The sequence below is a fragment of the Hipposideros armiger genome, unplaced genomic scaffold, assembly GCF_001890085.2.
Source record: "Hipposideros armiger isolate ML-2016 unplaced genomic scaffold, ASM189008v1 scaffold_61, whole genome shotgun sequence".
Classification (NCBI taxonomy): Eukaryota; Metazoa; Chordata; class Mammalia; order Chiroptera; family Hipposideridae; genus Hipposideros; species Hipposideros armiger.
The window spans coordinates 4,280,058-4,305,384 of NW_017731411.1; the positions used below are offsets into that span (position 1 = coordinate 4,280,058).

At 38.7% G+C, this 25,327-nt stretch overlaps 1 protein-coding gene across 1 annotated transcript in view; it reads left to right on the forward strand.

The window, feature by feature from the left end:
* ULK2 (unc-51 like autophagy activating kinase 2) overlaps positions 1 to 25,327 on the forward strand; it is an 89,661-nt gene that overhangs the window by 59,286 nt on the left and 5,048 nt on the right. Inside the window, exons 17-25 of the mRNA XM_019641528.1 lie at positions 2,738 to 2,818; positions 4,610 to 4,896; positions 5,729 to 5,916; positions 6,311 to 6,414; positions 19,630 to 19,779; positions 21,566 to 21,774; positions 23,493 to 23,671; positions 24,125 to 24,243; positions 24,605 to 24,762. Coding sequence (XP_019497073.1) covers positions 2,738 to 2,818; positions 4,610 to 4,896; positions 5,729 to 5,916; positions 6,311 to 6,414; positions 19,630 to 19,779; positions 21,566 to 21,774; positions 23,493 to 23,671; positions 24,125 to 24,243; positions 24,605 to 24,762 — 1,475 coding nt within the window. The remainder of the gene's footprint in view (positions 1 to 2,737; positions 2,819 to 4,609; positions 4,897 to 5,728; positions 5,917 to 6,310; positions 6,415 to 19,629; positions 19,780 to 21,565; positions 21,775 to 23,492; positions 23,672 to 24,124; positions 24,244 to 24,604; positions 24,763 to 25,327) is intronic.

Below are 25,327 nucleotides of genomic sequence, written 5' to 3' on the forward strand. Positions count from 1 at the left end.
ATTGGGAGCCATATCCCACCCATCCAACTATACCCTACAGACCCTATAATCGACTCCCTCTTGAGAATCTCTGTATAAATCTGTTGGGACCTCTACTGGAAATATAATAATAGAAATGGATCTTATGGATAAAAAGCATCTCCATTGGGTTTGGGCTCTAAACACAAAGTCAGATACCCTAGATAAAGTACATAAAATGCCTACTCTACTTAAATTTATGAGTATTCAAAGACAATAATGGAGCCGGCCGCGTGGCGCGTTGGTGAAGAGTTGGCTTGGGACGCCAGCTCTGAGCAGCAGGGCCCCGGTTCGGATTCCACAATAGGGCCAGTGATGCTGCACCCTCTAAGCTAAGATGGTGAACGACAGCTCGACCTGGAGCTGGGCTGCCGTGAGTCACCGGTAACAGTGTAGGTTGCAGTGGAGCTGCAGTGGGCTCCCGTAAGCTACCGTGAGCAGCTGGCAGCCAGCGTGAGCTGCCTTGAGCCGCCATGAGCAGCTGTCCACTGGCCAGCGACCAATCTGCCTCACCTAGGAACAGCACAATGATAATACCAACATGGGCCAGTGAAGCAACATCCTTCATAACTAGACTGGAGGACAAAAGGACAGCAACTTGTCTGTTCCCCTCCCCCAATTCCCCAATAAAATCTTAAAAACAAAACCAAAAACAATAATGTACATAACAGCACTGGGTTACATTCATCAGAGGTCTTCCAAGTCCGGGAGGGATATGACGGTGGCTTCATTACAATCTTCCCACCTCTCCTGGAAACCATATACAGCAAGGAGAATGCTAAAACAAACAAACAAGCAAAGAGTAAACAACAGCAACAACAAAAGACCAACCAAAAAGAAAAACAAACCTGAAACCACAGTTTTAGTGAAACTAAGAGATAAAGAAAATGCTCCCAACTCCAGAATACGTGAAAGAGAGGCGAAAGCAACTGAGATTACAGAATCTGTGAAAAACAGCATTGATATGGTGGGGAAGGAGAGGCAGTACAGAGAGGGCTCGGTGGTGGCAGGTCTCAAAACTGCGAAAAGGAGGGCCAGCCAAGTGGCACGTTGGTTAGGAGTTTGCTTGGGACGCCAGCTCTGAGCAGCAGGGCCCGGGTTTGGATCCCACATTGAGGGCCACTGATGCTGTGCCCTCTACAGCTAAGATGGTGAACAACAGCTTGACCTGGAGCTGGGCTGCTGTGAGTTGCCAGCAAAGGCGTAGGCTGAAGTGGGGCTGGCAGGCAGTGGGCGTGAGCTTTCATGCGCTTTCGTGAGCTGTCGTGAGCTGCAGTGAGCGGCCGTCCAATGTCTGGTGAGCGACTGCCTCACCCGGGAAGAGCGCAATGATAATACCAACATGGACCAGTGAAGTGACGTCCTCCACAACTAAACTGAAGAACAAAAGGACAACTTGTCTGTTCCCTTTCCTGATTCCCCAATGCTATTCCCCTTCCCCAACTCCCCAATAAAGTCTTAAAAAAAAATGCGGAAAGGAAAAAAATATATATATTGGGTTGTCGGAAAAGTCATGACACGCGTTTTGCAATGAAAAACATAGAAAAAATACATCATGACTTTTCCAACAACCCAATATGTACACACACACATAAAAATATACTATGTATATTTATGGTTTCTAAAAGGAAAGGGCCCCCACTCTCAGTCAAAACTGCTGGAGTAGGACTAACAGGAATGGGAAGAAACCTCGGGAGGAGGCAGTGAGGATTGAAGTAGTGCCCAGAATCCCTTATTTAAAACAAAACAAAAACCCACAATGATAATATTTTTTGTTTGTTTGTTTTTTAAGTTTATATTACCACCTCACCTGTTGCAGTGATTTTAAAGCTGTTTTTAGCTGAAAAAATTTTTTCAAACAAAATCTTGGCCCTCCTTTACCCCCTCAGCAGCTCCTGAGGCACTCCAAGGTCTCCAGAAACAAGTTCCAAAACTTATCCTTGCATTCAAGGAAAAGGCCTTTCCTCAGGATATAATCTTTGCCTGCCTACCTAACCACTTGGTCAGTGCCTCTTCTTTTTTATAGACATATATATGTCACTTGTCTGCTTAAACTCCCTGAAGTCTTCCCTAACTCTTACCCCTTGTTGGTTTGGGTTCTCAGAGGTAGATGCAGAGATGTGCATGAGAGAGACTGGGGAAACACCTGTGATGGGTAAAGGGAGGAAGCAGGAGTCGACAGGGAGCCCTTCAGACCGCCGTGCAGATCTTACTTACCCCTGAGAGAGGAAGGAAGGAGGAATCCTTACTATAGTGAGTTCTAAGAAGACTTTAGCCAGGCTGATGGAGTAGCTTCTCCCAACCATTAAGTTGTCCAAATTCCCTGACCTGCCTCAACCATATGTAGTCGAGGGCTGGGGGTAGCCCTGGGGAGCTTGCCTTAGCAGGAACATGTTGAGTTGAGAGGTACAGCAGTGGGGCTGTCAGTCAGCTCCACAAGCCCAAAACACTTTCTACAAACTCTTTAGACTCCCCTGTCTTAAAGACATACCTATTACAGGCATTGATTTATTTATGTGGTTTTCTTTCCTAGTGATCTTGTTTCAAGGCATGTTATATGGTACTTTTGGTCTTAGTGTGCCCAGCACCCAGCACATTGATTGTTTAATTAGCTGAACTAAATCTTTGCTAATTTAGTTTTGTAAACTATAATGTACTGTTCATCCTTTATTAGTTTTGAGTCATTTCTCCTTCCTTTCCCCATTTTCCCTCTTCATAGTTGGTACCATTCCTGAGCAATTAAGTCAGTGCTGCTGTGGACACCCTCAGAGCCATGAATCCAGGAGTAGAAACTCATCAGGTAGGAGATGTATTTGGTATGTTAATAATTTAAATCCTGTTGTAAGTAGATTTGAATTCTGTTTTTCTAGGCTTATCAAAAGAACAGAATTGATATGAAATATTTTCTCTGCTACACTGTTTTTTAAAATCGTGGTCTAATATGTTTAAGCATATCAGTTAGCCAATAGATTGTCTCTTTTGGGTATATCATTCTTTTATGAAAATAAGTCTTAGGAATTAAGTAATTTAGCTAAATTTTGGTCATTATCACACAAATAATGAATATCAACCTAGGAAATAAAATTTTGTTTTGTTTTGTTTTTCATTTTATTTTATTTTTTATTGGGGAGCAGTGTGTTTTTCCAGGATCCATCAGCTCCAAGTCAAGTAGTTGTTTCAATCTATTTGTGGAGGGCATATCTCAGTGGCCCATGTGGAAATTGAATTGGCAGTCCTGGTGTTAAGAGCACATGGTCTAACCAACTGAGCCACCCAGCCGGCCCTGATTAATACTATTCTTGATCAGAGATACCAGTTAGCATCAGATAAAGAAGAAATATAGATGTTTATTTGCTTTATTATAGAATATATATTCTATAGAATATATTATATATATATATATCTGCAAGGATATGTGTAAATCATACTTTTTTAAGTCAAATTTTATTGTATGTGCATTTGAGGAGTTGACCAGTTAAAGGAATTCTGTGTTACTTAGGAAAGTACTTTTTTCCAAATTTAGTTTTTCATATTCTATGTTTCCTTAAAAATAAAACTTAGCTTTCTTTAGATCATAACATTTTGCCACTAATTGTATGTGTGTGTGTGTGTGTGTGTGTGTGTGTCTGTGTGTATCTGAAAGATTAAATATAAAATTTAGGATGAGGTTAAGCCAGAGTGGTCAGTAGCAAAAGCTCCTATTGGTGTCTGTTTTTAGAAAGATGATGATTATAAACCACTAAGAAGATTTGTGTGTCTTTAATGTTACTAGTGGTAGTTTGGTTTGCAAGAAGTGCCAAAGAATTTATAACTGGAGGTCAAGGCTTAATGGAACTTAAGTTGGCAACAAGGTTTTTGTGGGGGGATTCCCTTGTTGCCAACTGTTCACCACATCAAGACTCTATCTTCCAGGCTTTTGATATGGTGTCCCCTTAACAGGCAAGAATATCCGTGTACAAGTGTTTTCTTTGTAGAGAATATGGATACTTTAGGTTTTAAATGAATTTCATTAATGAAACTGACAAATATAAATGATCCGTATGCTTGTATTTTTAAACAAATAAAATCCAGGAAAGGTGTATTGCCTTTCTAGTTTCCTTTCCTACATATTTCATATATATTTTTTTTAAATAAGGGATTATTCTGGGTTAGTTTGAAAAGTTTACTTCAGTTGCCATGTGAGAAAATAGAATAATTGCATTGATATACCCAAGTATGTATTCATATAAAGGGTAGAAACCATCTTGGTCAATGGAGGTTCTTGTTTTCATTAACATTAAGCATTTACTATATAGTTCCCATTGGTCCTGATTAGACCATGCATTAATCTGAGTTATTTGCCATAGCTGCTGATAAAAAACAGCTAATATACCTACCATCAACTTCTATTTCCTGAGAATACCACTGACAATGTGCTTGTCACTGTTTTGTAAAGAATGCCAAAAAATAAGTCTCTTGCCAAGTAAACTCTTTTAGGATAGCTCATGAAAAACAAGACATTCACTGAAATTCTCACTTTAAGAATTTCTTCTTGAGTTTTTGCCATGTACTTCTTCACTTTGAGTTAACATTGCATCCATTTTCTTGGTAGGTTCTCCAGTGCCGCAGGCTCAGTCACCGCAGTCTTTCTTATTGGGTGCTAGACTGCAGAGCACCCCCACCCTTACTGACATCTACCAGAGCAAGCAGAAGCTCAGAAAGCAGCACTCTGACCCCGTGTGCCCATCCCACGCCGGGGCTGGGTACAGCTACTCACCTCAGCCCAGTCGGCCTGGCAGCCTAGGGACCTCTCCCACCAAGCACATGGGGTCCTCTCCACGGAGTTGTGACTGGTTCTTTAAAACCCCTTTGCCAACAATCATTGGCTCTCCTACTAAGGTGTGTTTATTAAACCCTTTGTTGGTGTTATGACTTTGTTAAATTAGCATTTGTAAAGTGGTGTATAGGGTACTGGATGGAGAGCCAAGCTTCAACAACAGACCACAAGAGAAATTTAAACAGAGAAGCCTGTTACAGGTTTTGGAAGAAATGCCTGGCACACCTCGGGGGACCACACAGGGTTGTCAAGTCAGGGTGCAGACAGAGAGACAGGACCTGGACACATGCCTTTGTTAGGATTCGTGGGTGGAGTGCTTTGGGGTTCCTGGCTAAGGCCAGATTGGCCAGGGTTCTGGTAAGCTCCATGGGAGTCTTATCTAAGGGGTACACAGTGGGAGGTGGGGGAGACTGCTGATGGCAACAGCTTTTGGGGGAGCTGACATTTGCTTGTGACTCTGTGGGCTGCTATCTAAGGCATGCCCTTGTAAGAGGGACTAGTGTCAGTTTAAGGTCCCTGCAGGCCACTTGGCCAAACAAAATAGATGCAGAGGCAACAATACCATGGAGCAGCTGAGCTAAACTCTGCAGTAGGTCATGAACTAGTGCAGTAAGTACTTTATGATAAGGATTCATCGTGAGAATAGCTACAACTTAATGAGCACTTGCTGTGTGCCCGGCACAGTAAAAGTCATTCACTTGATGAATGCATTAAATACATTATCCCGATGAACTGTCCAAGGTTACAGAGGCTGTAAGCAGAAGTATTTGAAGCCAGTGTTTGAATCTGGTCTAACGAACTCCAGAGTCTGTACTCCTGACTGCTGTGCCATGCAGCCTGACAATTCTGAATGCTTTATACATCGTAATAACTAGCTTACATTTGTTTCTTTAGACCACAGCTCCTTTCAAAATCCCAAAAACACAAGCATCTTCCAACCTGCTAGCCTTGGTTACTCGTCATGGACCATCTGAAGGGCAGTCTAAAGATGGGAATGACCCACGTGAATGCTCTCATTGTCTCCTGGTACAAGGAAGTGAGAGGCAGAAGTCTGAGCAGCAGAACAAGGCAGTGTTTGGCAGGTAAAAGACGCTGTTTCCCTCCAGCCTTAAACATCACCACTGTATATGTATTTCTATTATAAAAACAAGACCAAATTAGTTTAGTTTTAGGTTTATGCCACGTGGGTAATGATATGAACAGTGTACATTTAAAATCTCTGAAAACCATAGATGCTTCCTGTAACTATAAATACAGAGCTCTTCCTGAATTTCCTGAATATGCTATTTCTGCCTTTCGTTTATTTTGGTTATCGAAGTTTATCTCTACCTTTAAATTGTTTGGTATCTTTTTTGTCACCTTGTTCTCTGACTTCCCATTAACCCTTTTATGGCTTGGCTTAAATCACCCTTATTATTTAAATGTCTGGATTTTTAAAAATTCTTTTTCCATTATTAACATCATTCTTCTTTTTAGATCTGTCAGTACTGGGAAATTATCAGATCAACAAGTAAAGACACCATTAGGTGGACATCAGGGCAGCACAGATAGTTTAACTACAGAACGACCGATGGAGATAGGTAAGTAAAATCAGTTTTGTTTTGTTTTTTTAAAGCAGGTAGTTTATTAGCATATGCATTAACTTCCTATTGCTGCTGTAACAAAGTATCACAAGCTTGGTGGCTTAAAACAACACAAATATATTATCTCACTGTTCTGGAGGGCAGAAGTCTGAAATGGGTCTCACTAGGCTAAAATCAAGGAGTTGACATGGCTGGTTCCTTCTGGAGCCTCTAGGAGAGAATGCATTCCTTATCTTTTCCAGCTTCTAGAGACTGCCCTCATTCCTTGGCTCACGGCCCCCTTCCATCTTGAAAGCCAGCAATGACCAGTCTATATAGACTCTGATCTGCCTCCCTAGTCTACATTTAAAGGACCCACTGGATAATCCAGGATTCTCTTTATTTTATGGTCAGCTGATTAGCAGTTATGGTTCCATCTGCAACTTTAATTTCTTTTTGCCATGTAACATAACCTATTTAAAGGTCTCAGGGTTTAGGACATGGACATCTTTGGTTGGGGGTGAGGTAGTTATTCTACTTGTTTACTTCTATTGACTGTTCATGAACTTAATGACCCAGATTTCTTCACTTCATCTCTGTCATTCATCTTTCTCAGTAGCCAGTTAAGACAGGGGCTTGTTCAATATCTTGATGATCAACAACCTATGAGTTAGAAGAAATTTTGACCAAGATTGTTTTTTATCAGTAGGATAAAACTGGCTGAAGTGGCTAAAATTAGCTTAAGCACACATGTACTTTTTTTTTCTTAAAGATTTTTATTGGGGAATTGGGGGGATGGGAACAGCACTGGGGAATTGGGGGAAGGGGAACAGACAAGTTGCTGTCCTTTTGTTCTTCAGTCTAGTTGTGGAGGACGCTGCTTCACTGGCCCAAGTTGGCACCATCATTGTGCTCTTCCCGGGCGAGGCAGATCAGTTGCCGGCTTCTGGACAGCCGCTCACTGCGGCTGCTGGCCGCTCACGCTGGCTGCTGGCTACACACGGTAGCCCATGGCAACCCACTGCAGCAGGGGCTGCAGCCTACGCCGTCACCCGGCGACTCACGGCAGCCCAGCTCCAGGTTGAGCTGTTGTTCAGCATCTTAGCTGTAGAGGGCAGTGTCACTGGCCCTCATGGGATCTGAACCAGCGGGCCTGCAGCTCAGAGCTTGTGGTCCCAAGCCAGTTCTTAACCGTTGTGCCACTCGGCCAGCCCTACTTTTTTTTTTTTAAGATTTTATTGGGGATTTGGGGGAGGGAACAGTGTTGGGGAATCAGGGAAGGGGAACAGATAAGTTGCTGTCCTTTTGTTCTTGAATCCAGTTGTGGAAGACACCGCTTCACTGGCCCATGTTGGTATTATCGTTGCACTCTTCACGGCTGAGGCAGTCGGTCATCGGCCATTGGACAGCCGCTCACGGCAGCCCACTGCAGCTCCACTGCAGCTCCACTGCAGCCTACGCCTTTGCTGGCCAATCATGGCAGCCTAGCTCCACGTTGAGCTGTTGTTCACCATCTTAGCTGTAGAGGGCACAGTGTCACTGGCCCATGTGAGAACAGAACCGGCGGCCCTGCTGCCAGAGCTTGCACTCCCAAGCTAACTCTTAATCAACTGAGCCACTTGGCCGGCCTTTTTTTTTTTTTTTTTTTTTTTTAATTTTATTTTATTGGGGAACAGCCATGGTCATTGGTTACACATTGCTTCCATGTGGCATAGTTGAACTCTTTTAAGGAAGGCGCAGCCCACAGTGGCCCATGTGGGGATCAAACCAGCAATTTTGGTGTTATCAGCACCACGTTCTAACCAACTGAGCTAACCGGTCACTCCCACACATGTAATGCTAAGCATTTCTTATACAGCAAGTAGATCCTATAAGGAACTATAGGTCATGGAGATCCCTGACCCTTTCTCAGTAGTTCTACGAACTGTTAATGTCTATAGACACACACCTAGATTACTTGGAGCGCTTGTCAAAAAAAAGGGCAGATTCCAGACCCTAATCCTGACTTGTTTAATCAAATTTTCTGGGAATGGATTCTAGGAATCTGTCTTTAATAAGCTTCTCACATGATTATTATGTACACTTAAATTTGAGAATCAACTATTATAACCTCTTTATTCTTGTTTTCTCTATAATTTTTATATTGACTCTCCTATGAGCATATAAAGGAGGAAATATCTGACCCAGCAAATATCTGGCTCAGCAAATCATGATTGAACATGATTTCTAATTCAAATGGAATATTGTAGGACTTTATTTCACTCTACTCTCTTCTTGCTTGCATGGTTTCTGAAGAGAAGTCCAGTATAGTTCTTACCCTTGTTACTCTATAGGTGAGGTATTTTTTTTTCCCTTTGGCTTATTCCAAGATTTTTCTTTGTTTTTTATTTTCTGCAGTTTGAGTATGATATGCGTAGTAGATTTTTTGGTATTCTCCTTTGGTGTTCTGAGCTTCCTGGATCTGTGGTTTGGTTCTGTCATTCATTTTGAAAAATTCTTGGTCATTACTACTTTAACTATTTCTGCTATTTCTTTTTCTCTTCTCCTTCTGATATTCCCATTATTCATATGTTACTTTTTTGTAGTTGTCTCACAGTTCTTGGATATTCTGTTTGGTTTTTCTTCATCTTTTTGCTTTTCAATTTTGGAAGTTCCTATTGACATGTCTTCTAGCTAACTGATTTTCTTCTCAGCCATGTCCTGTCTACTGATGAGCTCAACAAATGCATTTATTATTCATTTATGTTTCAGTAATTTTGATTTATAGTTTCCTTTTGATTCTTTCTTAAAATTTTCATCTCTCTGCTTATGTTACCCATCCATTGTTACATGTTGTTTACTTTTTCCATTAGATCCCTTAGCATATTAATCATAGTTATTTTAAATTTGTTTTGATAACTCCAATATCTGTGCCATGTCTGAGTCTGGTTCTTGCTCTGTCTCTTCAAACTGTTTTTACTTTCAGCTTGCCTGTTAATTGTTGAAACCCAGACCTGAAACACTAAATTAGAAGGGATTGAGTTAAATAGCGTGAGATTTTTCATTAATCCAGCTACGAGTTAGGCTGTGGTTAGTGTTTGCTGTAGCTGTACTTGTCAGAGGCTAAACTTTTCTCTGGGTCCTTGTTTTTGTCTCCCTTGTTGTCTTTTGAGTTTCCCTAGATACCCCTTAAATAACATCTGACCTTGCCTAACTCTGTTTTCTATGAGTTTAATAGTTTAGCTCTTATATTTAGATCGATGATCCACTTGACTTAATTCTTGTGGCTAACGTGTAGGGATTCAACCTCATTCTTTTGCATTCGGATATTCAGGGGACCCAGCACCATTTATTGAAAAGACTATTCTTACCCTCATTAAGTTGTTTTGCCAGCCTTGTAAAAAAAAAATCAGTTGACCATAAAGCATTTATTTCTGGACTTTTAATTCTGTTTCATTGATCTGTATGTCTATTTGTATGCTGATACCATACTTCCTTGATTACTGTAGCTTTATAGTAAATTTCTTTTTAATTTTTATTAAATCTATCAGGGTAACATTAGTTAGTAAAATTATATACATTTCAAGTGTGCCGTTCTATAATACATCATTTATGTATTGCATTGTGTTTTTAGTAAGTTTTAAAACCAGGAAATGTGAGTCTTCTGCCTTTGTTTTTTTTTTTTCAAGAGTGTTTTAGTTATTCTGAGTCCTTCAGTTTCTGTTATGAATTTTAGTATCATCTTGCTAGTTTCTGCAAACCAGCTAGAATTTTGATAGGGATTTCATTAAATCTGTAGATCAGTGTGAGGACTACTGCCGTCTTAACAATTTTAAGTCTCTTGATTTATGAGCATGGAATTTCTTTCTGTTTACTTAGGTCTTCTTTAATTTATTTCATCAATGGTTTATAGTTTTCAGAATACAAGTTCTACACTTTTTTTGTTAAATTTATTTCTAATTATTTTATTATTTTGATACTAGTTTAACTGGAATTGTTTTCTAAATATCATTTTCAGATGCTTTATTGCCAATGTAGAAGAAATACATTGATTTTTGTATATCGATCTTATACCCTGTAACCTTGTTGAATACATTTATTAGTTCAAATCGGTTTTTAGTGGATTATTTAGGATTTTCTATATATAAGAGCATGCCATCTGTAAACAGAGGTAGTTTTAAATCTGGATGCCTTTTATTTATTTTTGCCCATTTGCCCTAGCTAGAAAATCTGATACAATGTTGAGTAGAAGTGGTGAGAGCAGACATCCTCGTCTTATTCCTGATCTTGGGGCAAAAGTATTTAGTCTTTTACCATTAAGCATGGTGCTCATAGATGCTGTTTATTAGGTGAGGAAATTAATTTCTATCCCTAGTGTATTGAGTGTTATGTATTACATTAATTTATTTTTGCATGTTAAATCCCTTAGCAATCCAAGGATACACTTGGTTTTGTTGTATAATCCTTTTCATATGTTGCCAGATTCAGATTGCTAGTATTTTTTTTTTGAGATGTTTGCATCTATAGTCATAAGAGTTATTAATCTGTACCTTTCTTGTGATGTCTTTGTATGGTTTGGGTATCATGGTAAGACTGGCCTCAAAGAGTAAATTGAGAAGTGTTCATGCCTCTTCAGATTTTGGGGAGAGTTTGTAAATAATTGGTGTTCTCTAAATGTTTGGTAGAATTATCCTGTCAATGTGTCTGAGACAGGGCTTTTCTTTGTGAGAAGTTTTTGATTACTAATTCCCTCTCTTTACTTATTATAGGCCTGTTCAGATTTTTATATTGTTACTTCTAAGAATTTGTTCATCTAAGTCATCTAATTTGTTGGCATATAGTTATTCATAATATTCCCTTAAATTCTTATTTCTCCAAAGTCAATAGTGATGTCCACTCTTTCATTTCTGATTTTAATATTTGAGTGTTCACTTTTTTTTTAGTCAGTCTAGCTAAAGGCTTGTAAATTTTGATATTTTCAGAGAACCACCTTCTGATTTTCTCTGTTGTTTTTCTGTTCTCTGTTTCATTTATTTCTGCTCTTTTATTCCCTTCCTCCTGCTTGCTGTATGTTTAACTTGCTGTTTTTCCAGTAGGTTAAGGTGGAAGGTTAGTGTATTGGTTTGAGATCTCCCTTTTTAATAGACATTTATAGCCATAAATTCCCCTCTCAGCACTGCTTTAGCTGCATCCCATAAGTTTGAGTAAGTTCTGTATTTATTTTCATTTAAGTATTTTCTAATAGTTCTTGTGATTTTTGTCTTTGACCATTGGTTATTTGTGACTTGTTCAATTCCCTCATATTTGTGAGTCCACTAAATTTCCTTCTGTTATTTTTTTTATTTATTGTTTTTTAGCTGAGCCATCCTGCCATCTATTGGCAGCTTAGCGGCAGCTCAACTGGGGCTGGGACTTGAACCGCTGTTGCTCAGAGCTCAAACTCTAGAGTGAGCTGTTAACCAACTGAGCCACTCAGTTGGCCCTTCCTTCTGTTAATGATTTTAATTTTATTCTGTTTTGGTGGAGAACTACTTTGCTGAATTTGTCATTTAAAATGTATTAATGATTGTTTTATGTGTGCTTGAAAAAATGTGTATTCTGGGGCTATTGGATATAGTGTTCTATAAATGTCTGTTAGGTCAAGTTGATTTATATTTCCTTGATAATGTTCTGCTTATTTGTTCTATCTATTATTGAAGGTAGGGAATTGAATTCTCCAGGTATTATTGTTGAATTGTCTGTTACTTTCTTCAGTGTGTCATTTTGCTTCATCTATTTTGGGGTTTTATTGTTAGGTGTATATATTGGGTTGTCAGAAAAGTCATGACATATTTTTTCTATGTTTTTTGTTTCAAAAATGCGTCATGACTTTTCTGACAACCCAATATATTTAAAGTTGTTATATCTTTCTGATAAAGTGATACTTGTTAAATTATAAACTACTCTTCTTTACTTATAGTAACATTTTTTTGTTGCTTCAAGTCTATTTTGTCTGATATTAATATAACCCGTACAACTTTCCTATGGTGGTTGTATGATCTACGAGGTGTGATAAAAAAATATGGTGAATGTTTAAATTTTTTAAAAAGTATTACAATAAAAGATACATTGCCATTAACTCCCCTCAAAATACTCCCCATCACTTCGACACTTATCCCATTATTCTTGCCACTTTCTGAAGCAGTTCTGAAAGTCCTCTTTCGTGTCTTTAGTTGCACTGTCATGGCTGCCTCGGATATCCTGAATCGATTCAAAACGTTTACCTTTCATGGTCATTTTGGCTTTGGAGAAGAGCCAGAAGTTGCATGTTACCAGATCCGGTGAATAAGGTGGATGAGGACACACCATAATGTTTTTATTTGGCAGAAATTGCCATACTAAAAGCGATGTGTGACACGGAGTGTTTTCAAGATAGAGGATAAAACTGCCCATTTCTCAGGCCATTTTATACGAGTATAAGTAACATCAAGGTGATGTTAGTTGTGTTTTTTCACCTTGATGGTGCGAGCTGCATTTGTACCCAGGAACACTATGGTGAACTCTGAATGTTATAAGGGCTTTTTAGAGCATTAAGAAAAGCATAGAAAATGGCCTGAGAAATGGGCAAACAAAGGGTTTCATCCTCCATCATGACAATGCTCCATGTCACACATTGCTTCTGGTATATGGCAATTTCTTTCAAATAAAAACATTATGGTGTGTCCTCATCCACCTTATTCACCAGATCCTGCACTGTGCAACTTCTTGCTCTTCCTCAAAGTCAAAATGGCCATGAAAGGTAAATATGGAATAGATTGAGGACATTGAGGCAACCATGATAGTGCAACTAAGACACTCACAAAAGAGGACTTCCAGAACTGCTTCAGAAAGTGGCAAGAACGATGGGATAAGTGTGTTTGAAACGAGGGGGAGTATTGTAAGGGAGATTAATGGCAATGTGTCTTTTATTGTAATAATTTTTTTAATTTAAACATTCACTGTATTTTTTTATCACACCTCGTATCATTTCCAATCCTTTTACTTTCAACCTATTTGTATCTCTGAATCTAAAACTTGTCTTCTGTATAACATATAGTTGAGTCTTGTTTATTTTATCTAGCCTGACAATCTCTACCTCTTGATTGGATTATTTAATTCATTCACATTTAATGTTATTGATAAAGATTTATATATGCATTTTATTTTTTGTTTTCTATACATGTCATGTCTTTTTGTTTGTATAATCTCCTTTATTGCTTTCTTTTGCATTAAGTGAATATTTTCCAGTGTAACATTTTGTGCCCTTTAATGATGTTTTTCACTTTATCTTTTTTTTTCTAGCTGAGCCATCCTGCCACCTGTTGGCAGCTCAGCTTGGGTCGGGACTCGAACCACTGTTGCTCAGAACTCACACTCTTGAGCGAGCTCTTAACCAACTGAGCCACTTAGCCGGCCTCTGTTTTTCACTTTTTAAAGTTATTTTATTACTGTTTGTTTACAATATACATGTTATTAGATTCTACTGTAGATTTACACTAACTTACAGTGAAATACAGATGCATTACTCCTACCATGTTTCCCCGAAAATAAGACCTCTAACTTGAAAATAAGCCCTAACATGATTTTCAGGGTGCTCATAACATAAGCCCTACCCCAAAATAAGCCCCAGTTAAGATCATCAGCCAGACATGACTGTATTTGAATAAATGTAGATTTTTATACATGAATAAATGAATAAAATGTGTCTATTGGAGCAAAAATTAATATAAGACCTGGTCTTATGTTTGGGGAAACACAGTATATAGCTCTATTCTCTTCCCTTTTTAATGCTAATACAGTTATACATATTCTATATGTTAGAAACCCAATGATACATTGTTCTAATTACTACTTCTATAATTTTATCTTTTGAAGAAACTAAGAAAGGAGATGAAGTATATATTTATAGTTTGTTATATTAACCTTCTTATTTACCACTTCTGGTTTTTATTTATTTATTTGTTTGTTTGTTTAAGTGTGTGTGTGTGTGTGTGTGTGCGTGCGTGCGTGCGTGTGTGTGTGTATTCAAGTTACCACCTAGTGTCACTACATTTTTCCAATACAACTTTGTTCCCACTTGCCTCCTTTGTGCTTTCATTATCAAGTATATGACATTTCTATGTCTATTTTTTTTTTTTAAGATTTTATTGGGGAATTGGGGGAGGGGAACAGCGCTGGGGAATCGGGGGAAGGGAAACAGACAAGTTGCTGTCCTTTTGTTCTTTAGTCTTGTTGTGGAGGACGTTGCTTCTCTGGCCCGTGTCGGTATCATCATTGCACTCTTCCCAGGTGAGGCAGATCGGTCGCCGGCCTCTGGACGGCCACTCACGCTGGCTGCTGGCCACACACGGTAGCTTATGTCAGCCCACTGCAGCAGGGGCTGCAGCCTAAACGGTCACCAGCAACTCACGGCAGCCCAGCTCCAGGTCAAGCTGTTGTTCACCATCTTAGCTGTAGAGGGCAGTGTCACTGGCCCCCATGTGGGATCCGATCCCGGGCTCTGCTTCTCAGAGCTGGTATCCCAAGCCAGCTCTTAACCAACACGCCACTAGGCCATCCCTACATTTCTATGTCTTGTAGGCCCAACAATACAATTATAAACATGTTGTTTTATATGGTTGCTTTTTAAGTCAGTTAAGAAAACAAAAGTGAAGAAACATGAAATTATACTGTGTTTTATAATTACATAATTGCTTTTATCAGCACTCTTTTCTGTAGATTGGAATTCTAGTCAGGGCTGAGTTGCTTTTGACTTGTTGAACTCTTGGTATTTCTTAAAAGGCAGGTGTACTAACAAATTCTCCCAGCTTTTGATTGTTTGGGAATGTCTTTATTTTGCCTTCATTTTTTAAAGGGTTTTGCTTGATTGACAGTGTTTCTCTCAGCACTTTAAAGCTGACATTTCACTGCCCACTGGCCTACATTGTTTCTGATCATAAGTTAGTTGTTAATCTTACTGGGTTCCTTTGTATGTGAGAATTCTCAAGATTTTCTCTTAGTCTTTGGCTTTTGCTGTTTTACTGTTATGTTTCTGGGTGCAGATCTCTGAGTTTACTTTGAGTTTGTTGAGCTTCTTTTTTATATAAATAGGTTAATGTTTTTCATCAAATTTGAGAAATTACCAGCCATTATTTATTAGGATTTTTTTTCTGCTGCTTTCCATCTCTCCTCTCCTGGTATTTTCATTATCCATATATAGGTACATTTAATGGTGTCTTGTATTTCCCTTAAGGCTGCATTCATTTTAGTTTATTCTCTTGTCTCTATTCTTCAGAGTGTGTAATCTCTATTGATTGATCTCCAAGTTTATGGACTTTGTTTTTCCCTGCCAGTTCAAATCTGTTGAGCTTCTGTAGTGAATTTTCATTTCAGTTATTCTTATTAACTCCAGAATTATCATTTGGTACTTTTTTTATAATTTCTCTCTTTATTGATATTCTCCATTTGATGAGATATTATCATCATGTTTTCCTTTACTTCTTTAAGTATGGTTTCCTTTAGCTACTTGAACATGTTTAAAATAGCTGCTTTGAAGTCTTTGCTAATTTGACATTTGAGCCTTCTCAAGGGCAGTTTCTGTTGCCTGCTTTACTTCCTGTGTATGGTAACTCTTTGTTGTTTATTTGCATGTATCATGATTTTTTTTTTGAAATTAAATATTTTATATTTTGGTAGTAATTCTGGATGCTGATCCTCTCATCCCCCACCCCTCAGCTTATTGTTTTTAGCTTGTTTATTTGTTTAGTCTTGGCTGGACTATTTCAGTGAAGTTTGTTTGCCCCATAGTGTGAAGCCTCTGATGTCACTCCTCAAGGGCACAGCCTTAGGCATGTATACAGTTACCATGGGGTGACAGTGGTTTTAGCAGGACTCGGACTATTTCTCTGATATGGTATCACACCAAGCTAGTAGCCTCCACTAATTGCCAACTGATTCCTTTGTTGTTTTTGACAGTAAATTGTTGGGGCATAAATTGTTCCACGGTCTTGTTTAATTAAATTCTGGCCCTTTTGCAGAAGTTGTCTCTAAAGCCAGTCTTTGTGAGCCTTTTCTGTCCATAGGAGGGCTCTTTTTAGCTGTCTCTTTCCCTGGTTCTCTCTGTTAAATTTCTAGATGGTCTGTGTTTGTTAGCTTGTTCCTCTCACATAGCGCTACCAGCTTCCCTTTATTTCTTACCATCACAGTCTTCATTGTTTTTGACAATGCCTTTAGGCCTGAAGTCCCCCATGATTTGTTTCAAGTAAAGTCAGTTTCCTTGGGGAAGTTGCAGAATTCTCTCTTCTCTTGTCTCTCCCAGCCCCCGGGAAATCCTGTGCACCATTAGTCTAGAGCTGGGAATGAGGACAGGGGCCCATTTCTCTTAAAGTGACACCCCGCTTTGTGAGCTGCATGCTGGTAGGGGTGGACGTCTCTGGTCTTCTTGGCTTGTCTCTACCAGCATGGAACCTCTGCCATTAGTGACAGGTGAAGTGGGGTGCGGGAAATAAGGGCCCTAGTATTTGATCGACTGGCCTAGGTTAGAACTTTTACCCCATGAGAAGGAGCTGGGTGGAGATACAGTTCTTACTGAGATGTAGTAGATATTTTTGAATTCTTTATTTCTAGCTGGTTGTTTTTCATGATCTCTCTATCCTTCTTTGCATTCTCATTAATTTCCTTGAGCATTCTAATAATCAGTGTTCTGAACTCTGTCTCTGATAGGTTGTTTACCTCTATTTCCTCTAGTTCCACTGATTCAGGAGGTTTTTCTGTTCTTTTATTTGGGATGTGTTTCTTTGTTTCCCCATTCTGGCTTACTCTTTGTGTTTGCTTCAATGAAATAGGTAGATCCCCTAGGTTTCTTAGTCTTTTCTGGGGGGACTTATGTGGTATGTGTCCTTAATATTTGAATTACTGACTCCCTTTTCTCCCGTGTGTATGTACCAGGGGTGTTCCTTGTGTTGTGTGTCTTCTCCTGTTGAGGTATAGTTTTGATTGCTTTCGGCTTGTCAGTAAGTGGGCTTGACTCCCAAGCTGACTAGCCATGAGGATTAACTGTATCCAAAGTTTATAAGCTGTTGCGTGAGGGTTGACCCCTCTGATGAGGCTGGCCCCTATGGGCTCTTTGTGCCTGTAGTGATTTCCCTTTGGGTGTGACTCTTGTAGGTCAGACTCTGTAATGCTCTGGTTTTATCTAAAGTTGGTCTCTGGGTGTGGTGATTCTTGTGCTTCTTTGGCTAGGCCCCGCTGCAGAGTGGGTTTTAGGGCAAAACAGATCAACAAGCACAACCACAACAGCCACCAAAGGTAACCAGATACTCTCTGATGTACAAAACAACCATCACCCTACACTAAACAGGTACAGAAATATCAATCATGCAAAAGGAGAAAACAAACCAACAGAAACAAAACAACAATGAAAAAAATAACAAGGAACGAATAGCAGAACAAAATAAACTAAAATATAATAAACTAAAAAATAGAATAAACACGAGAAACAAAATAGCAACACCCTTAAAACAACAACAAAAAACTTCCAGAAAAAATTTGCAGAAAAAATGGAAAGAAGGAGGCAAAGTCGAGCTGTGACAAGGAAGCAGAAAAGAAGGGAGAGAGAGAAGGTAGAAGAGAAGGAAAGAAAGAGAAAAATATATGTGTGTGTGTGTGTGTGTGTGTGTATATATATATTATGTATCTACACCCCCATATATATGGACATATATATCCACATATATGCACCTTTATATATGCCTATATAAAAAACTAAAAATACTAATGAAATAGAAGAACCCAAAAACAACCAACACAAGCAACCAATGAAAAACTCCTCAAAACCTCCAAGAGGACCCAATTAACAACAACAATATAACACACCAAACGAGAGACCAAAACCAAAAACACACAATCAAAAAACAAAAAAAAAAGGAGAGGAAAAACAAGAAATAACCAGTGCCAATCTTGGCTGAAGTCCGCCAAGCTCTCCCCAGGTTTTCCTCTGCTATACACAAACTCCTCTGCGTCTTGTGGGGGCAGAGCCAGACGCCTGGCACCTAGAGTGAGCCTGGTAATGCAGGTCTATTTTAGATGAGTAGGGTTATGAGGTGTGATTGGTAGTTTTTTTACAAAGTCAATGCTGTTTCTGCTCCCGCCTGCCCAGAGGTACTCTGAGTTCTGCACAGCCAGAGGGCTGGATGTGCGTCTTTGGGTGCTCTTTCCACTGGGGGCTGTTGGGGGGATGCGGGGGAGCTGGAGATTTAAGAGCTGCAGGAGCCTCCTGCCCCGAAGTTTTAGTTTCTGAAAATAAAAGCTGTTGATAGTAGGAAAACCGTAAGACCTTAGGGGAAAAATAGGGTTATTGGCACTTAAAATAAACCCATGATCATCTTGAAATACTTTATACTACTAAAATAAAATCATGAAGATATTACATGAAGTATAGAGAATGTGTCATTTTGTACATCTTGTATAATAGGTACTAGTTAATTAATTTCCACTTACTGTTCTTGCTCCCTAGAAGATTTTTATGAACCTCTCTTCTGCTGTTAATTAGATGCTTTAAGTTGTGATCCATTGCAAATAAGATGGACACTGAGAGGCAATTTTTTTCTGTATCTAGTTCAGTGTCTCCCCTTTAAGTTTATGATTTGTGTTGCTAACTCCTGCCTCTATTCTGTGGTCTCAGAAATGTAATGTTTTTCAGATGCTTTCTTGAGTGTGAATATACCTTGGACAACTTTTATTGATTTTGCTTAGTTTGGTGGATGGGAGATTTTTCACCTTCTCTTTATTTAGCTCAATCTCAGTCCATCAGGCCCCTCGGACACCTGTCCCACCTCCCTTTCTTCCTGACAGATGTAAGGGTGAGATTCTAATGTACTTTGACTCAACTTTCTATATCTTTCTACAGCTGTACTGCTATGGAGACTCCTGATCTCTCTTCAGCTTTACCTCACAGTTTTACTCTCTGTTCTTGGTTTCTACTTTTTCAAATTATCCTTACCAGGTGTGACTGCAGTACATGTATTTTAGAAGTATACAGAAGTAACTCAATACTAAGCTTTGGTGTAAAGAAGATTCACAGCCATGAAGAGGTCACTATAAAATATTTTAATGGGTATCTGTATTGAATGCTTACTGTTAAAAAAAAAAAAAAGGAAAACAGAACCTTAATATAAAAGTGAAGGTCTCTCTATAATCCTGCCCCTAAATATAAACACTATCAAAGTCATGTAACTTTTGGTTAACTTTTTGTTGTAGCCCCTGCAGGAGCCTGTGGTGTTGTACTGGCGCCTCCTATGGGAGCAGCAGTGAGTTCCAGGGCTGCCCTGTTCACTGTAGGATCTCCTCCACACAGCGCCGTGGCCCCTACATGTACCCATATGGTCCTTCGAACAAGAACAACCTCTGGTGAATGGTCTTATTACAATCTTTGGCCTGTGTTTGGAGGGTAGTATTCTGATAATGACTTAATGGTGTAACTTAGACAAGTCACTTAACCTCTCTGGACTTCAATTTCTTTTTCCAGTGATATAGAGATAACTCATTTCTTTACATTAAAGGGTTATAAGGAGTAAATGAGGCAATATTTGTAGAAAAGAAAAACTTTATTATATAAAAGTACTATATTATATATTTATAATAATATATATTATAGCATTATAATATAAATGTGACTTTGATGATGAAGCAACTATGCATATATGGTGCTTCCTAGCTTGTATGTAAGGCTTATTTTTGTACATCCAGTAAATTTTTTGATAATGATGGGTTGTAGTTTATCTTTGTTGTTCTTTTTTTTTTTTTTTTTCCAATTGGGGAATTGGGGAATGGGAACAGCGCTGGGGAATTGGGGGAAGGGGAATAGACAAGTTGCTGTCGTTTTGTTCTTCAGTCTAGTTGTGGAGGACGTTGCTTCACTGGCCCAAGTTGGCACCATCATTACGCTCTTCCCGGGCGAGGCAGATCAATCGCCGGCTTCTGGACGGCCGCCGCTCACTGTGGCTACTGGCCGCTCACGCTGGCTGCTGGCTATACACGGTAGCCCATGGCAACCCACTGCAGCAGGGGCTGCAGCCTATGCTGTCGTTGGTGACTCACGGCAGCCCAGCTCCAGGTTGAGCTGTTGTTCAGCATCTTAGCTGTAGAGGGCAGTGTCACTGGGCCTCATATGTGGGATCTGAACCAGGGTACTGCTGCTGCCTTCTGGCATCCCAAGCCAGCTCTTAACCAAGGCGCCACTCGGCCGGCTCTCTTTGTTGTTTTTTTAGAAACCTGTTTTACTTTTTTTTTTTTTTACTTTGGGTCCCACTCTTTGCACTTAATCTTATATACATTTAGACAGGCGAATAGATTGGTTTTATCATTCATACTCTATAAATAGATTATTAATAACAAAACTAATATTTAGATTGGATTTGAAATGAGTTATCATTTGACATTGTTTTATATATTGTACCTGTGTCGTTCAAGTTCTCTTATGCTGAATATGTTAGTAATCAAGATTCAGTAGATTAATAAGCAAAAGATATAAATAGATAATAAGAGAGGAAGTAGAGCTAATCTTGCTTTTAAGATTATTAAAAGTATTAGATAAAAAAATATCATTTTAAGAAAGTAAAATACCTATTAACTGAGCCAACATTAAAAACAATATAATGCCCAGTATTGTTGAGATTTAGTGGGGCCTGTGTGCTTACTCACGGCTGTTTTAGAAAGTAGTGGCAATTCTTCAAAAGAGCTGTTAAAAATGTTCATGATATTTGTTCTCTGGTAGTCCCATTCTTGTTTATAATACCACTTTGGAGTATTAATCACAAATAAATCATTCAAAAGAAGGAGAAACTGGATTTTGTTAGTGTTATTTGTGATACAAAAAAAATTGGAAATAATATAAATGCCTCCAGATTAGCATTATGTATATAAATTTAGTGAACCACTATGCAGATTTGGAGAAATGTATATGCTATAAATTTGTTTAAAACGTGATAGTTAAAAACTATGATGATGTCTATAAAATATAGACAATGAATAAAGGTGAACACAGAAAAATAAAACCTATTCATATGTTCAGATAGGGGCCAGTGACTTTTCTTTTGATGTTTCCTTTGTTCCTTTTCTATTAGGAGTGGGCACAGAAGCACCTAACTCTGTGCACTCACTCCAGCTCTGCACCATGTGTCCTGTTTCCTTGCAGTGGGCTCCAGCAGCTCGGGAGGCTCCTTGTGCTCCGCGAGTGGCCGCGTGTGTGTGGGCTCCCCGCCTGGGCCCTGCTGCGGGTCTTCTCCTCCAGGAGCAGAGGCAGCTCCTAGCCTGAGATATGTGCCTTATGGTGCTTCACCCCCCAGCCTAGAGGGGCTCATCACCTTTGAAGCCCCGGAACTGCCAGAGGAGACACTGATGGAGGTAGAGAAGAGACCATTGTGACATGTCATTGTAATGTTGATACCACAGGAGAATGTACTAGTGATGAGGAAAGAGCAAAATACTATTGAAAGTTCTGAAGTTTTTTTCTTTTCTTTAACTTAACCTTTTCTATTTGAAAAACATTGCTAATATATTTCAGAATAATGTTGACCATGACACTCATCCACAACAAGCTTGGGGTGATGGGAGGTGACACATATAGATTTTGTGTTGTTAATTTTTTTTTGACATTATTATTGTTTTGTGTTGTTAACTTTTTAATCTGAAGTTTATTTACTACTTACAGGACTTTTGAAGTATAATCTTTGTCCTAAACCCATAATTTTTTATTCTCAAAGCTTGTTTTTCTTTATAAGATAAAAAAATACACTTAATCTCAGATTTAAAAAAATAATAAACCATAATACCAGATTAGTCACTAACACTGAGAAATAAACCTGTGAGGCAGACTGGATGCCCACATTTGTAGACCAGTACCTTCCCTCCATGGACCCAGTTCTACAGGGAAAACACATCGTAATCTGAAGCATGCTGAGCACAAATCCAGAACAGGAGCAGTCAATTTTATGATTCTAAAGATGGTATCAGCTCAATTCCTCAGTCTTGACTCAAGGACAGCCTTCAGTGGAGTGCATTGTGTCCTGGGTCCCGGAATACAATACTAACTTAGCCTGCATTTCAAATTTAAATGATTAGTTCTCTAGATCAACTAAAGAATAAATTTCCCCCTGTGCTAGACCTCTGACATTTCTATTTTGTGTGAATGAAAATGAAAAATTTTACATAAAAGTTGTAACACACTGCATGCAAAATTTTAGTAGTGGTTTTGTAGTAAATTGAGTCATAATTTTGAAACAATGTAATGCAGTCTAAGATTGGAAAAGCAATCTTCAGAGTTTTTCAATCTCCCATCAAATTACATATAAGTTATGTTCTAATATGTGTGGGATATCATTGATGGACATCAGTATATTGGAACATATAGTCCAGTATGCGATCACAGAGCAGAGGCTTTCCAAAGTTGATTGGTTTATTCTCCTGTCTTTAGGAAAATGATTCTCATATTTTTTTAACCATAAAAGGAGAGTGAGCAACTTAGTCTTATTTGAGATTTGAAAATACATTTATAACTAAAAACAAACATTAATTTTAGAATATCCATTTTTAATGCATGCTGTTGTGTCATCTATACTCCCATCTCCAACTAACTGAAAAGATCACACAAATTTAGAGGTTTGGTTTTAGGAATCACTGTTAACTGAAAAATCACCAGAAATTAAAATCGCTGAAACTGTAAGTCAGTAGAATTCACTGAACTATCAAGAACTATGGTTTAGTGTGCAGGATATCCTTATAATCTTTATCTCTATTTTGTCATGTTTTTGTCTCCTGTAGATTGATTTAATGGTTCAGTATTTTGTTTTTTTCTGGCAAAAACACAGTGACCTCATACATGGAAGCGTAATTTTGTGAGTGTTCTCATACGTACACACAAACACATGTGCACACCCATGTGGGTTTCATTTCTGTTTATTTTCTCACTAGTTTCCTGAAATTTAAAATTTTCCATCTCCGTTGATCATTCTGATATTAATAAGTATAGAAAAATACTATCAGTGGCCATGATTCATATGCAGAAATGAGTATGCATGTGTTCTCAACCCCAAAGTTTCTAAGACAAGTTGGCTTTGCTGCAGCGAGAACACACAGATACGTTACGCCACCTGAACGTGATGCTGACATTCACGGAGTGTGTGCTGGACCTGACGGCCGTGAGGGGGGCGAGCCCAGAGCTCTGCACCTCCGCGGTCTCCTTGTACCAGATCCAGGAGAGTGTGGTTGTGGATCAGATAAGCCAGCTGAGCAAAGACTGGGGGTAGGTGCCTGCTTGTCATCCATTTTCAAACCCTTTATGCTTTCTGTGAATTCATGGCTGAGATGAGGCCAGCCACTGAAGACTGTATCTCATTATTCAAAACTTCAGGAAAATCTCTTAAGTTATTTCATTGTGCTGTATTTCACTGCATGAGCCAAGACTTGGAGATTCTGCAACTTTAATGTTGCTTTCTCCTTGTAAATTATACTGTCGAAGATATTTGATGATAAAGAAATTGTATTGAGTTTTATCTGAGTTTATCATTGTATTCAAAGTACACACGTCTTCTTTCATGCTGTACCTTCTCCGGCAGGAGTTATTTGTTCATTAAAAATATCAAGGACAGTGACAGTCCCTTAGAAAGGCTATTGTAATGATGACCTGAGGTGTAAAGAACCGAGCCTGGCATGTTGCCTCAGAGGGTTAACACTGCTTGCTGTCTTCTGGGTGCAGGCGGGTGGAGCAGCTGGTGTTGTACATGAAAGCGGCACAGCTGCTGGCAGCGTCTCTGCATCTTGCCAAAGCCCAGATCAAGTCGGGGAAACTGAGCCCGTCCACAGCGGTGAAACAAGGTACGAATGGAGCATGACAGTGTGGGACTCCTTGGGTACTTGAGCTGCCCCTTTTTCCACTACACTAAGAAAGCAAGTTTTTGATGAGGAATCACTGTTATTAAGTATTCTTAAATGGGAAAAGATGCTGTATTTTCTGTTCTTTTTCATTTTTGCCATTTAATTGATACAGAGAGCAGTCAGAAAGTGCTTTATTCTCAATCTTAACTGAAAGAGAGAACATATGAAAGAATCTGATTTCCAGTCATTTTTTTTCAGTGATCATGTAGTCTCACTTTCCTTAAATCAGTAGGAAAGGTGCATGTCACTGTGACCTTATTTCTGGAGGAAAATGAAAATTCTCCTCTCACCTTTTTTTCAGTTGTCAAAAATCTGAATGAACGATATAAATTCTGCATCACCATGTGCAAGAAACTTACAGAAAAGCTGAATCGCTTTTTCTCTGACAAACAGAGATTTATTGATGAAATCAACAGCGTAACTGCAGAGAAACTCATCTATAATTGTGCTGTAGAAATGGTAATCCTTTTTAAGGTTTAATATTGTATAATACTACTTATCTTGAACGGTATCTTTTGAATTGAATATCCACTTGACATTATCTAGCCTTTTACAAAAGAATTTATTCCTTATCACTCCCAAGTCACAAGTATTGTGATTACCTCTTACTAGAGGAGTAATTGGACTTAATTAAAATTTAAGTAATGCATTAAGTAATGTTGGTTACCACATTCGGTAAATTTTATTATACCTCTTAAAAATTGCTAACATTAGGCATGATATAATTTTTTTATAGTTTGTATCTAAAAGCTTGGATCTGCTTCTGCATTTTCTACTAATTAAGAAATTGTGGCTTGATAAAACATTAGAAAAATACTGCTGTTAATCCACAAAAATTCATGTGCTAACCTTACTGAACTTCCTTAAGTATAGACACAAAGTAAAATCTACTTTTCCAATTGCCTGGTTATACTATTGGAAATAATTTATTTTCTGTGTCATCGAGAAAAAATTAAAGTAGAGACGAAATTAAGAACTGTTAAAGAATAGTGGTTAAATGGGGGGAAATTTTAATTATTGACTC